This window comes from Larimichthys crocea, chromosome II, assembly GCF_000972845.2.
Source record: "Larimichthys crocea isolate SSNF chromosome II, L_crocea_2.0, whole genome shotgun sequence".
Classification (NCBI taxonomy): Eukaryota; Metazoa; Chordata; class Actinopteri; family Sciaenidae; genus Larimichthys; species Larimichthys crocea.
The window spans coordinates 10,017,422-10,031,677 of NC_040012.1; the positions used below are offsets into that span (position 1 = coordinate 10,017,422).

At 38.0% G+C, this 14,256-nt stretch overlaps 1 protein-coding gene across 1 annotated transcript in view; it reads right to left on the bottom strand.

Annotated features, from left to right (window-relative positions):
- ghrhra (growth hormone releasing hormone receptor a) overlaps positions 1-9,150 on the bottom strand; it is a 31,726-nt gene extending 22,576 nt beyond the window's left edge. Inside the window, exons 1-2 of the mRNA XM_027288117.1 lie at positions 9,044-9,150; positions 8,294-8,402 (exon numbers count right to left, since the gene is read on the bottom strand). Of these exons, the coding sequence (XP_027143918.1) occupies positions 8,294-8,402; positions 9,044-9,133 (199 nt within the window). The 5' untranslated portion in view covers positions 9,134-9,150. The remainder of the gene's footprint in view (positions 1-8,293; positions 8,403-9,043) is intronic.
- Positions 9,151-14,256: the final 5,106 nt, after the last annotated feature.

The following is a 14,256-nucleotide window of genomic DNA, read 5'->3' on the forward strand; positions in this document are numbered from 1 at the left end:
AATGTTTTTTTCTTACAGTGTGTAGCAGCATTATTCAGTGCCTGTAAATGCATCCAAGTATCACAAAGGAAAAGAAGATCCAGCACTATTTATTCATCAATCAAGTGTTTCTTACAGTGTTCCTGACAAGCTCTATGAGTATATAAATGTCAATATATCAAGCAAAAGAATGACGAGTCCCTCGAAGCATCACATACTTCCCATTGTTACATATATTGAGAAACAAAACATTTGGTCCAACGTCAGGCCTTCATCAGCACAAATCCACCCACACCAACACCAGAAACCACAGTACATACAGGTGACCTGATTATAGTTACTTTGTTTTATGTAACTGAAAGAGACTAGCAGACAGGACTTAACCACAGGCTTGCCACATCTTGTTTCTGTAAATGGATGAGTTCAGTGGTAAAAGCTTTTGCTTAATGTCACACACACACCAAGTTTCCATGAGTCGAAGTGACAGGTTTGTGACAGGACTGTACAGATGAATGGATAGAGTTCATGACTCCACTCTGATACGTTGTGATAGTCTGTGGTGCAGCCATCTCCATCCGCAGCGGGTAAATGTCAACAGCAGTGATAATTCATTTATTTATTCATGTATTTATTATGAAAAAAGCCATAAGGAGTTTTTCATTCATCCCTGTGACTCAAGTGGGACAAAAACAAATGTCAAATACATTTTCAACCAGAAATCTCGAAAGCCGGGAGAGATTTAAAACATAAACATTGTCTGTCTCTGTGTAAAACTATTCTTACTTTTCACTCAGCAGGATGTCGATGAACCACATTTTGTGCTGAGGCTGAGTCATGTTTAGTCATCCATGCATTTAACATTTACTTAATTAAAGTGTGCAAAAAAAATTGATGTAATCAAAGCACAGTTAAGGACATAAATTGAGCGATAATGTCACTTATTTTAATATTTAAATCCTTTTCATGTAAATTTGATTCAGATGTTGTGACTCACCTACAGGAAGGTAATTAATCTGTCAAGATTAGAGTCTGCAGCCACACTAGCAGGTCTGTGAAGTTCAATGTAAAGAAAACTAAACTGGTAAACTGATTTAAATCGAAATCAAAAATGTGTTTTGATGTCCAGCAATCGTCACAGTTAAAGTCTTACCATCCTACCATATGAGTAGGGTTTATCATGTTGCAAGCATGAAAGTGACAGTATTACATTTATATTTTATTCATGTGAGGGGGCTTTTAGAGCTTTGTGAAATAAAAGGCTGAAAGACAGATGCCAAGCTGGGCTTCTTACTGTTGGACTACTAAGTAATATTACCTGGCTGCTATGTCTTGTGTTGTTGCACTTGCTTGATGTTTTTTTTTTATATATTAACATGTATAGCTGTCTATATTTACAACAGTGGTTTTGCACTCTGAAGCTGGAGGTGTTAAATCACAAAAATAGACAATACACAAGCTCTGCCTCTGTCTACATTTACAATTCATCATACTCCTGTTACCTTGTTTAACAGGTGTACAAGAATTATCCTTTAACTCAATGAAATGTCCAGCACATACATATCAGGTTTTATTGTTCTGGGTCTGTTTATTAATAACTTGTCCTTGGAAATGAATTCAAATTAAAAGTGATCACAATAAAGCGTGTGCACTCCAGGTAATTTGAGCCATCCACTTTGTCTGCTCACATCAATCTGAGACAGAGCAGTGACTTACAAGCAGCAATCTGTCTGGGTAAAATATCAATTTTCTCTCAGTGCCTTATTTCAGTTGTACAAAGCCAGTGCACATAATCAATTATCCATCCCTTCTCCTTGGTTTCCCTCTGAAAACCAATCACATGCATCCAATCAGGTGGTCTGACAAAAGTGACGTCAACTCTAACGTAAACCTGGGATACGATAGTGCGGCAGCAGTTTGCAATTATTCACGGAGGACCTGAGAGTTGGATGAGTCACATCAGCGTCTTCTCTGTTGCTGTCAGGCTGACTCAGACTGATATTCCTGAAGCCGAGGCTCCAGCAGGGGGTAGAGGGATTGTATTAAAATGCAGTTTCAGATCTCAGGTCTGTCATTAAATTGAGTGTTTGCTCAGTGAGTTACTGTCTCGGAGGTGGTGCTATGAATTGTGGGGCTCAAGCACCAAACACGCCACAGCCTCATATTTTGCAAACGGTTTATTTACAGGATTTATAGTTATCTATTTATTGCAGCTTGTAGGAGTGTCACAATATTGATATCACGTTAATAATACACAAATGAGATTTGTGGTTCATTGGCCAAAAATAACACAGAACACTGACTTTGACTTGGCGTTAAAGTGTTATTAACCACCCATCTAAATTTGAAATAAAATAAAAATATTGAGAGATTGAGATTAAAAATATCAATTCAGTTTATGAAATTAGGTGTCAAACTCAACCACTCATGTCAAGCAGCCATTAGGGTTAGGGAAGCAACTGAAAAGTGTCAGATGAGTCCAGAAAATGACATGACTAACTATGAAACACTCTGAGTGTGATGAATTAATCTCTATCTCTCTGCTAGGGGTGCAGGGGTATGCTCAGGGTGGCCTCAGCGTGTCATCGAGCCACCCTTTAAGGACCGCCCACAAAATCCTGGACTGAAAACTGGTGAAAAACAGTTTTAACCTCTAACTCCACATTTCAGTAATATATCGTTCAAAGTCTTTTCACGTGTTTTCAGCAACTATTTTCCAACATATTTAATGTATTTTGAAAGAAATCTCAGAATCGCCTTTACACAGACTTTAAGTTTTAAAAAACAATCACATACACATTAAAATGGAGTGACGTCTGTGAGCAGACAACTTGAGCTGCACTGCATAAACATGTCATGCCTCACACTCTACAATCCACTCCATCTCTCCCTCTGCTCTGACAATGCCATCACTACCTGCATCAGCACCACCGCTTGTTCTTCAGCCCCACCACCACTCCAGCACGCACCTGCAGGCTCTGGGGGGTGTTAAGATATTTGTTCGTCACTCCTCAGTATCCTGTATACATGTCTGCGGGGAGTGATGAGGTCAGAGTCTAGACACCAAACTCTGAATGTATTCTGCTGCTGCAATAAACACTTATGAGTTATATAGTGCATTTATTCCAATGCAGGCTAATTATATTTATAACAGCACAAGTTTACAGTGAAAAGTCTATTGATATTTCAAATTACTTATTACAAACTGGAGTGAAGTTCAGCTCAGTATGAAAACATCTGACATCATCTTTATGAACTATTTATATTACATTATTTCAGCACCTGTATATAATACAAACTGCACTGGTATTTTAAAATACTATTTAAATGATATTGCACGGTGATTGGCATGTACAGCTTGAGTATGAGTAGTATTTATCTGGCATTAATGTTTTAAAAAACCCCATTCATTCCCACTGGATGAATATATGTAGAGAAAAGTCAACTAGAAATGATGCCAGTCACCATCATCAGCTGATCAGTGTGCAAAGCCTCCAGGCGCATTTTGTTCTACAGATGCTCATCTAGTTTTTTAAATGTTACGTGTTATACTTGTCTTTTTTTTATTTTGTATACTTCCACCGTTTGCATCTCTACTTTTCTGTTTGTTATTCAGGTCTTGTGAAACATTGTAATTTCATCAATTTGTATGTATCAGTATCACTAATTTTCTGTTGTTGTTGTTATTACTGGTCCTTTTCCACATTTAAATCACCAACAAACTCTGCCGGGGAAGAAGAATTTGGCTTCAGTCTGCAGACGAACAAAACTTGACAAATTGTGTTTCTGCTTGCTCAGTTTTGGAAAACCACACAGGCGCTACATCATATCTTAGAAAATAAATTATTTGTTTGGGAGAGGCAGAGCAGTGTGAAATTAAAGTATTAAATATTTACAATACAGTCCACAAAAGTCATTTTAGTGAAGACAAGTGCAGAGCTCTGGACAGCTTGTACACAGTTTTTACAGAAATCATTCAGACACATTGTTAAAAATTGATACAATGTTTTACATTAAGGTCAGTCAGTTTCTGAACAAGGTTTCTGAACACCTGGGCCTCTCCTGTGATAAAAGACAAAATACCTGCTGTGAAAAAGGACTTGTCCTCCTCAGGGGGGCTAATTTGCACTAAGCCCACTAAATGCAGAGAAGATTTCCTCGCTGTTGTGGGCTTGCATGCACACTAAGCCACAATTAATCACATCCCCACAAGACAATGCATTTCAAACAGCCTCCTGTCAAGTGCATCTTGTTGTAATGGGAAGAAATCCAGTTTGGATAAGATGATTAAAACACGTAGTACATGCTTGAAAATAAAAGATATGGTTACAAGCTTGGGGTTTAGGAAGAGGTACAGTGTCTTTGTACAGTGACTAAATTTCTGTGCTGAGGTAATTGGTATCAGGGATTAAGAGATTTTTATTCTCCAATATTTCTATTTTCACTGTGGTTTGGATGTTGGGCTCTAAATTTCAGATTTGGTGAGATCTTCTTACAGTAGGCGTGTTGCACAGGCGGGTTTAATCCTACTAGAAAAACATCTAGTGAAGAGAGGAAACATCCGCCAAATAGTATTTCGGTTTACATGGCAGAGATGGTGCCGTTTATGGGCACTGTAGTCAGAGAAAACCAAACAGCAGAGGTATTTGTACAAACTCAGCTGCAGAATTAATGGTACTAAAGGACAAACGAGCTAAAGCTAGACCTGATTTAATTACTGAACTTGAGGTGTTACTTTATAATTATCTGGCATTGCAGGGTCATATTGAGTTCATGTTTATTTCCAAGTTATAGCTTCATCACAAAGGTCTAATGTTAAAAAAAGAGGGACAAAGTGCACCACAAACCAGCTCTGTCATGTAGTGTTGCATTATTTGCCATCTATTGACACATGTAAGACACACTTGAAGGCTCCACTCAGGCAGGAAAAGCTGTAAAGCTGCAGGGTGCCAATTTGAGAGGTAATAAAATTGCTGCTTTTCTGAAGTTTGAAGACACTGACATTAGGAATTAGGACAGCAGCATATCCTGACATGTTGACAGTACGTGGGCTCCCATTATAAATAATGGACGTGGGTGTTTTTGAAGTTCACCGTCTGCGTGTGTTGCTCTTAATTTTTTAAGACAAAACAAAGATTAGATTAGTTTTGAATGGATTTTCTTCCCCAATTTGTTGCAATATTACATTTATGCTATAAGAAAGAGCAAGCTGAGCATGCTTGTTTGACCGTGAGCACTGTCTCTTAATGTTTTAGTGTTTCTGCATGGACGAATCAAAACCAAAGTTTATATCTAGGTTGTTTTCCTCGAGATGTTTGTTGGATTGCAATTACAAATCAGATTGCTTCAAAGTGCAAATAAAAGTCGGTCTGTCAAGTGGTGGAATAATATTCCCATAAGGGAGTTCCCACTCCTATGATTAAAATCAGATCTCTGGATTTGAGTCATACACGACACTGAGAATGGTGTGACAACTGTGATGTAATAATTATGAAAAGATTTCATTTTTAGATTGAAGGTGTCAAAGAAAGAGGCACAATCTATGTTAAAAGAAACTTCTCCTCATTCAGCCATGTAACAAAAGCCACAGCGAGTGCAGTGAAAACCATGAATTATAGAAATTAATACTGTTTCACTGGGACATCTTTGGGGGATTTTGAACTGCCATGTGGGGAAAACTATAATTTTATATTCCCTGGTGTGTCAAACTGTCATGCCAAGAGGTGAATGACTGATTTCAACGATTTCCTTCTAGATCAACCGAAAGGTCACCCACTGTGAGCAGTGCTCTATTCTTAGGCTTTTATTAACAGTTTTAGATGAAGGTATACATTTGGCCCCTTCAATGCCACCCCAATTAGGATTTATAATGACATGTGAAATTGCTTTGGACAATCAGTTAGTGCTTCCAGAGCGCCCCAGAAGAAAGAGCGGGATAATTATTAGGCGGCAAAGCAGCATTCACACTTCAAAATGGAGTTTTGTGCTTTAATGAAATTTAACTTTTGATTTTTAATTTACATCTGGATTCTTTTAGTTTTTGCCAGAAATAATATCATAGCTTTCTTTCTTTTTCACATTTTTCTTTCAAACTATTCATGCCAAAAAAAATTACAAGAATTTTTTTTGTATTTAAACTACTTACATCAGAATAATCCAAAAATAAAAACGTCTATGTTTAGCTGCTTAAAATCCATTAAAACAGCAACATTTGGCTAACCAACATATGAACAGTTAATCAGTTAATCAATTCGCCAATCAAAAGAAGGTTAATTGGCACAGTAACACTTGTTACATTACAGTGTAATATGACTAAGGCTGTAATTATATAAAATTATAGTCTTCATAGGAGAAGTTATAACTGTGTATAACTGTGTATTATCATCAATGTGTTATAACCTCTGTGGCTGTGAAGCCAATGTAGACTGCAGTTCCTCAAACGGCCACTTGAGGCTGGCTACAAAAAGAGTCAGTCTCCATAAGTCCCCATGTTAAAATGTCCAACTTTTGGCCCACCTCAGGTCCCCCAATGATCCACGTCTTTGCCGATTTTTAGATTAGCCAGGAGGCAGAAAAAGCAGGACTACCAACATGGCGACATCCAGAGCCACAGATTTTAAAGCTTCAAAATGGCTCTTTGGAAACTGTGGGTGACGTCATGCATACGGCATCCATTCTTTATACTGTTACACCAATTCACGCCAACAGTAATGGGCTGATTTTTGGCCAATGGCAACACATTTCACAGCAGCACATGGAGTCTACTCACCATGGGGAGTCACTGACACTGATGTTATTTTAAACAAAGGTTCAAATTTTAACTCTGCATAATTTCATCTCACCTGCATGTTTAGCATTACATTGATGGATGGATAGACACCTACGTCCACAGTGAAATACATCTGGTGTAATATACACAATGAGCAGCAGAAGACAACTTTGCACAAAGCGCTGTGTCGCTGCAGCGTTTTAGAGTCATCGGGGGTAATTAAGACCAAATTAGTCTGGAGTTCATCACTCTCGCAGAGGGGAGTTGTCACAGTGTTGTTATTCTGGGGCAGTTTCTGATAAAGTAGAGAAGAGTTTGGCTTCAGTGACGTTATGGAGACATGCAGTGTGGCCTTCTGGGAGATGCCAGGCTCTTTATTATATAACAAAGTTAATGAGTAAGATTGGAAGGAAAGCAGGTGAAGTTTTAGCAGGAGGAAGAACAGGTGTCACACAGTTGCTCCACCGCTACAAGTGCTTCATTTTTCAGACACCCACCACCTGACAGAGGTGGAAGAAGTATTCAGGTCATTTACTTAAAGAACCAGTGTGTGGGATTTAGTGCTATCTAGCGATTGCAACTCCCTAGCCTCACCCTGTCCTTCCCAGCATGAAGGAGAAACTATGGTGCATGAAAGGTGACGGTCCATATCTAGAGCCAATGTTCAGTTTGTCTGTGGCAGTTCAGTAGAAACATGGCACACAAGTAAAAGTACAAAGAAATTTAAGCCATGAATATAGTATTGAAAGTATGCGAATGGCCCTGTTGGTGTTATTTAGTCATTATTATTCATGCGTAAACATGCAATCAAAATGTTAATTTTGTAGTTATTCAGTCAGAAGCCATTTAACCCACAACGATTCATCATATTTTATAGAAACTGGTCATGTGTTTTATTAGTAAAATGCATTTTTTAAAAGCTGTAACGATTTGTTGCTTTTCTTTTGGCATTTATGATATCGTTAAGTGAATATTTGGGGAAATATTGGTCATTTCGAGATGTCACCCTGTGCCCTGAAACATTTTGCTGGATGTTTTTCACTGTTTTATGACATTTTATAAACTTACTGATTAATTGGGGAAACATCATCATCAGATAAAGACAGATTATACAACAGAAACCTACAGGAATGTGGGGGGTTAAAGGTTAATTATTTGATCAATCTTTCAGTTAAACCTTTTTAAGTCAAAGACAACTGGTCTTTTTGTTATTTTGTCTTTTGACCTGAGGGTCTCTCAGTCATGTGGGTTATCACATGAAACAAGCTCACATATCAAACATCACAGAGGGAAATCTATCGACTAACAGGCTGATAAACCTCCTCAAGCATCCTACAGAATGTTTAACCTACATACATTTATTTGATATGTGCCTAGTGTGTGTGTTTTTAACTCCCCAGCCCATCTCCAAACTCTTCCTTTTTTTAGTTTAGCCCACATTCCTGTCTATTAAAAACCATCTCGCACTGCGCCAAGGCTTCCAAGTTACCTCACACAAACCAGCACCATCAGCATCACCATCACCACCGCTACCACACATGAACTCACCGCTGTGGTCGGTCTGGTTTTGCGCTTCGCTCCTCCTCGTCTGGCTACACATCTCCTGAGCCCTGAGGTGCTCGGAGATGATGGCGCAGTCCGGATGAATCGCTTCAGCCTGAATATACATGAGAGAAGTTTGTTATCTACAGTGTAACAGACGCATGCACCGTGAGCTGATCATCCTCGGTGGTTTTGCTTGGAGGAGTTGGGATGAATGCGCAGCGATGGAGGAAATACATGTTGAACAGAATCATCTTTGGATCTAACACTTTGCCACATTTTTATAAAGTCAAAAAATAATGTAATTTAAAGCTCTTTAAGTTGATATTTAAAGGCATTATTAATAAGAATTAAAGTGACTGTCCTCTGCAAACTGATGCTCAAATCTCAAAACATCTGGACCAGTCTTTCTGGGTTTTTTAAAAATGTTCTTACATCCTGATCTCCCTTTTGGTTTCGTCTTTGATTGATACCAGATGGATGGCAGTGATGGATGCAGGTCGCGAGTCTTGATAACCACTAATTAGTGTCAGCAGCTTAATGAGGACATTTGCTCCAAAGAGCCGGAGCAGGACAGAGGACGATAATGGAAATAGCGTTGCAATAATAAAAAAAAATGTCATTAGGGTCTAATTAAGTAGATTGTTTCTCAATTAGCATTTGTTGTTTTTTAGGGGTGAACTTCAGCTGCACTTTGAGCTGCTTTTTCATCACTTCATGGATGAGAGGATAAACCGTATGAAACATGTCACTCACCACAGGTCTGTGCCACAGATGAAGATAAACGATGAGGAGTATGAATTTCTCCATTTCCACGTTCTTCTCTGTCTTCTTTATATCCTTCATCTGATGGTGATGGTGATGAGCGCACTGATCCAGGGTCTGTTATTATTATTTTTTCTCTCTGCGACTCTTAAAGACTGAAAATGTCAACCGAAAATAGATGAACCCTCACTCTCCCCCCGAGCTGCAAAGTTGCGGGACTGAAGAGCTGCTGCCGCACATCTGCTCTCCCTCTCTCCCTCTCTCCCTCTCTCCCTCTCTCTCTCTTTCTCTCTCTCAGTCTGCCTCTCTCTCTAAAATCAGGTGTATGAATATCTCCATTCATGCAGATGACAGTGGGGACGTGTGGCCTAATTTCAAATCACAAAATGCACACAAAATTTTTTTTTAGAGGTGCACTACTTTATTTGTACACTGATGTGGAACGTACACTTATTCAAATGTTAATTTATGCAGTGTTGATGTATGTGCTTGTGTAGTACAACACAGTCTGGAGTCACGTTAGTCACTGTAAACGTCAAAATGAGGCAAATGTCAGCATGTTCACAACAACAACAAGGCTACCCATTTATTTATACTTTATTTATACTTTTCCTGCACCAAATTCCAGAAGCAAATATCTTACTTTGCAAACTGCAGCGGTTACTCTGCAGAGTAAGACTTTATATAAACATGATTCATTGTTCCTTCCACTGCACCATTAAAATGCCTCTTACTATTCAAACAGAGCATCCTGTGTACTTTTGCTGCTTGCTACATTTTGCTATCTAACTTTGACCTACGCTAAGAATAGTTTTCAATGCAGGACTTTTACTTTTAGTTAAGTATTTTTATTGTTGTATTGGTTATTTTAAAGTAAAAAAATGCCCTATAAACAGTGGCTGAATTACCAACTAAAAATACTGTCACAAACTGCCACAGGACCACAAATATTTTCACAGCTAAAGTACAGTATCAACTAAGTTAAATCTTCTTATTCTTCTTTTCTTGATCTTACATGATAGTAAATTGAATATGTTTTAGTTTTTAAAATTTGGACATGAGGTCACCTCATGATTCAGGATATTTTTCACCGTTTGCTGATGTTTTATGGACAAAACTATTAATATAGGAAGTCATTTTCATAACCGCATTTTTATAGAGAGCTTGTGTTGAAGTCAAGTTTAAAGAACATTACATTTTTAAGTTTTTAAATTATCAATTATAATTTGGTTTGGCAAGTTGTCCACTGATGATATGATCCATTAGTCCTTTGTCCTGCTTTATTACCACCTGGTCTGTGATTGCTTTACATGATGAAAGACCAACAGAAGGATGAGAGAAGTAAAAGGTTTGAGTCTTGATGAGTTTACATACGCAGAGGTTTTCCATTCATGATTTCCTTCCTAATCTTGAGGCACTGTGTCACAATTTAATTTTAAAACCCAAATGATCTCAGCTGATATGTCCTCAAATGGTCCATGTTCCTGCTTTAATTGTATATATATTTTTCAGCATATTGTACACAAACATGGGTGGAATGGCTGGTAAGAAGAGGCTCAGCTGTTTATTTTTGTCCCAGGGTATCCAATGCAAGTTAATCTGACAATAGCACTGTGCGCAGGAACAATGTGACGGTCCAGTAAAAAACAAGCAAAATTAAAGGAAAATTTAAAAAATTGCATTCACCCGAGGATTTAGCCTGCTGTCAGTAATTAGTTATTTGAAAAAAACACACATGGATTTAAGAGGCCAATTGGGTGGGTTATGACTAGAAGGTTATAATCTGCAGAAATCGCTGTGGTCTCTTTAAAGAAAACTGTATTTTTTTCCATGTTGTTCCACTGAAGCTGGTTTATGGTCAGTAATTTACAAATTGGGCCATGTGTGGCAGTTTCCAGGTGTGAATGTGGAGCAGGCCAGTGCTAAAAAAGCAAAACTCTTCCCTACAGAATAGATTCCCAGGAACAAGGACACAAGATTCAACATTCAGCGTAGTAATTCATTTACAGGAACATTTACCGCCAGGTGTTCAACGAAATCTCATTGCAAACAATTGTTCAATGTTTCACTGTCCCGCAGTGAATCTGTGTCCCAGTGGCTATAAAAAAAAAATTCAATTAAAAACCAACCTCTTAGTATAAAAGGTAGCATGTTACCTTTACCTTTTTTTTTTCTTTTTTTTTACAAATTGGTTGTTTGCATTTGCTGTTTGATCAGTAGGAGCAGGGATGATTATCCTTTTATCAACAGAAAGATGTCGAGTGATTAATACTGATGTATTCTATTCAGGCTTGTGTATTCATAGGATAGAACATAAATAGAACTGAAGCTGGGAAAAGCTCAGGTGATATGAAGCCTGCACCTAATTATTATTTCCTTTGTCAATGAAAGTACTGATTGTTTTCTTGATTAATCATTTGGCAAATAGCAAACGATGACAATATTGACTTTCCAGAGCCCAAGTGATGTCTTAAAATGTCTTGTTTTACCCAGTCAACAGATATTCGGTTTCACTATCATAGAAACAGAAACAATAAGATTTTCATATTTGAGATGCTGGACCAACAATGCTGCAGATTGACAGTTTGTTGATCAACTAACTGATGAATTGACTAGTTGTTTAACTCTAAATAATAAAGATGAAGCTAAGTGCTTGAACGTAGAGCAAAATAAATACATACATGTATGTTGTTAACTCTGTCACAAGAAGGCTGCTGGTTCAAATCCCAGCTGGGGCCTTACTGTGTGGAGACTGCCAATGACAATAACAATGATAATAACTTTATTCAGGATTTATCAAGGAAGTAGTTTCAGTTCAGTGTCCAACAATTTGTTGGAAAAAAATAAGTCTCATTGGGCTCTGGGAAACATTTTCCACTTTTACAGATTTAGGAAATAATCAGTAGATAAATTGATAATGAAAAATCACTAGTTGCGACCTTACACAAGATGTCAATACAGCAACGATACAAGTTCAAACAAGATCAGTGTTATAGCATTAATTTTTAAAGGATCATAATAAATGTAATAGCTGTGTGTTTGCCCTCTCATTCATGCTTTCCCTCCTGACAGAGTTTTTGGCTCAACACAGGTAGCAACTTCTTGTTTATCTTGTCCTTTTTTTTTTTCCTCAGTCATCGCCCTTAAGCTCAGTACAAGCCATGTCAGTGCTACAGGACAAACACATAGTGAAAGGCCTTGCTTAAGGAGGAATGTCACCCAATTTCAACTGTCACATGTATTTTTCCTGAGGCGTAGGTCAGGCAATACTTGTAAATAAGTGTCTTCCTTTCCTAAAACCTGAGGCTAAAGAGCTAAGCATTAAATGTTAATGTGTTAAATGTGTCTCTGCTGTGCGTAAAGGTGAATAAAATCGCCCGTCACTTCTTGCAGTCAAATTATGTGTCTGTTTGAAATGCTTAAATATGAATTTCTTTGGTTTGACAGCTCAGTTTAGCGCCTGCTCGCTCCACAAAGTGAATATCTCATCTGCAGTCAGTGGAGCAGATGTTAATTTTACAGCCCCAAAGCTTCACAAATTCAAGTGTACAGACTGATCTGTGTTCCTATAATAAGCAGCATTTATCTTAGACATTGAGTCACTATATCATCAAGGATTTTAGACCATTTATTGCACTTTTTTATGCACTCAAAAGGGCTGTGCAAATGAAATGTACAAATGTAATTCTGACATTAAACCCCCTGAAGCATTATACAGAACATAAATCAGCAGACACATACTGTATCACGCAGCTATGCGGCTCATATAATGTAAAATTAAGTACTGTACGTGATCATACTGGTCATACAAAGTCATACTGTAAATTATTTGAAATGCAGTCTACTGATGACTTCATATTGATACAACCAACACAGAATAACTCTTTATGGATCTGTCACAATTTAACTTTTGTTGCCTATCCTACTGTTTTCCAGTTTAAATCACTGCTCTGATTACGTGACATCTTCACAATTAATGCTTCACTGTGCCCAAGTCAAATCATACGACTCTGCCCTTTCCCGGTAACAGGAGGTTATCAGAGGCCAGCGTTCAGACTTCTGGCAGACGCTGTCAGAAGTAACTCATCAAACTATGTTTCACAGGCACGACTGAAGAGCTCACGTCATGTCTCGTCTCATTTTGAAATCTGTATCTATCATGTTTCCTTTGAAGTTTTCACATTCTACATTTAGCTGGAAAAAAATACATATTTGATTAAATAAATATTGTATTATTATTTTTTTTATTTGATCAGTTTTTCTAAAACCCTTTCTGGGACTGTGTGGTTTCTCTCCTGGTACTCCAGCTTCCACCCACAATGCAAAGACATGCAGTAAGTAGGTTAATTCTCTAAATCACCCGTAGGTATTAATGGTTGTTTGTCTCAGTGAAATGGTGACTTGTCCAAGGTGTACCCCGCCTCTCGCCCTGAGTCAGCTGGGATAGGCTCCAGTCTCCCCTGACCCTGATGAGGATAAGCGGTTGCAGTAAGTGTTCATTTCTGATTGACATAACATTGTAAAGTCAAAAATGTGTCTCTGCTGTGCGTGAAGGTGAATAAAATCACATGTCAGTTCTTGCAGTCAAATTATGTGTCTGTTTGAAATGCTTAAATATGAATTTCTTCTGTTTGACAGCTCAGTTTAGCGTCTGCTGGCTCCACAAAACGAGTATCTCATCTGCAGTCAGTGGAGCAGATGTTAATTTTACAGCCCCAAAGCATCACAAATTCAAGTGTACAGACTGATGTGTATTCTTATAATAAGCAGCATTCATATCAGATATTGAGTCAAAGGAACTATATCAAAGGATTTTAGACCATTTATTCTAACAGGTAGATGTGCACTCTCAACGTGCCCTGTGATGAACTGGCGACTTCTTCAGGGTGTACCCCGCCTCTCGCTCTATGTCAGCTGGGATGGGCTCCAGCACACTGTGACCTTGATAAGGATAACACTTACAAAAAATTAAAGGATGGATATTATCTTTGATTTGGCTGAAGTTCTGATTGACACAATATTGTAAACTGGGATGACAGCAAGGTTAAGCTGTCCTTGTGTGAGTTTTATCCCTCCTGGTAGTGTTAGTGAAATATTATTATTATAGCCCTGACATAACTAACTTTGATTTTGTATAACTGCAGGGCTTGCAATGTATTGACCAAGGAAAATACTGTGGAAAATATTGTATATAGTTGATGGTA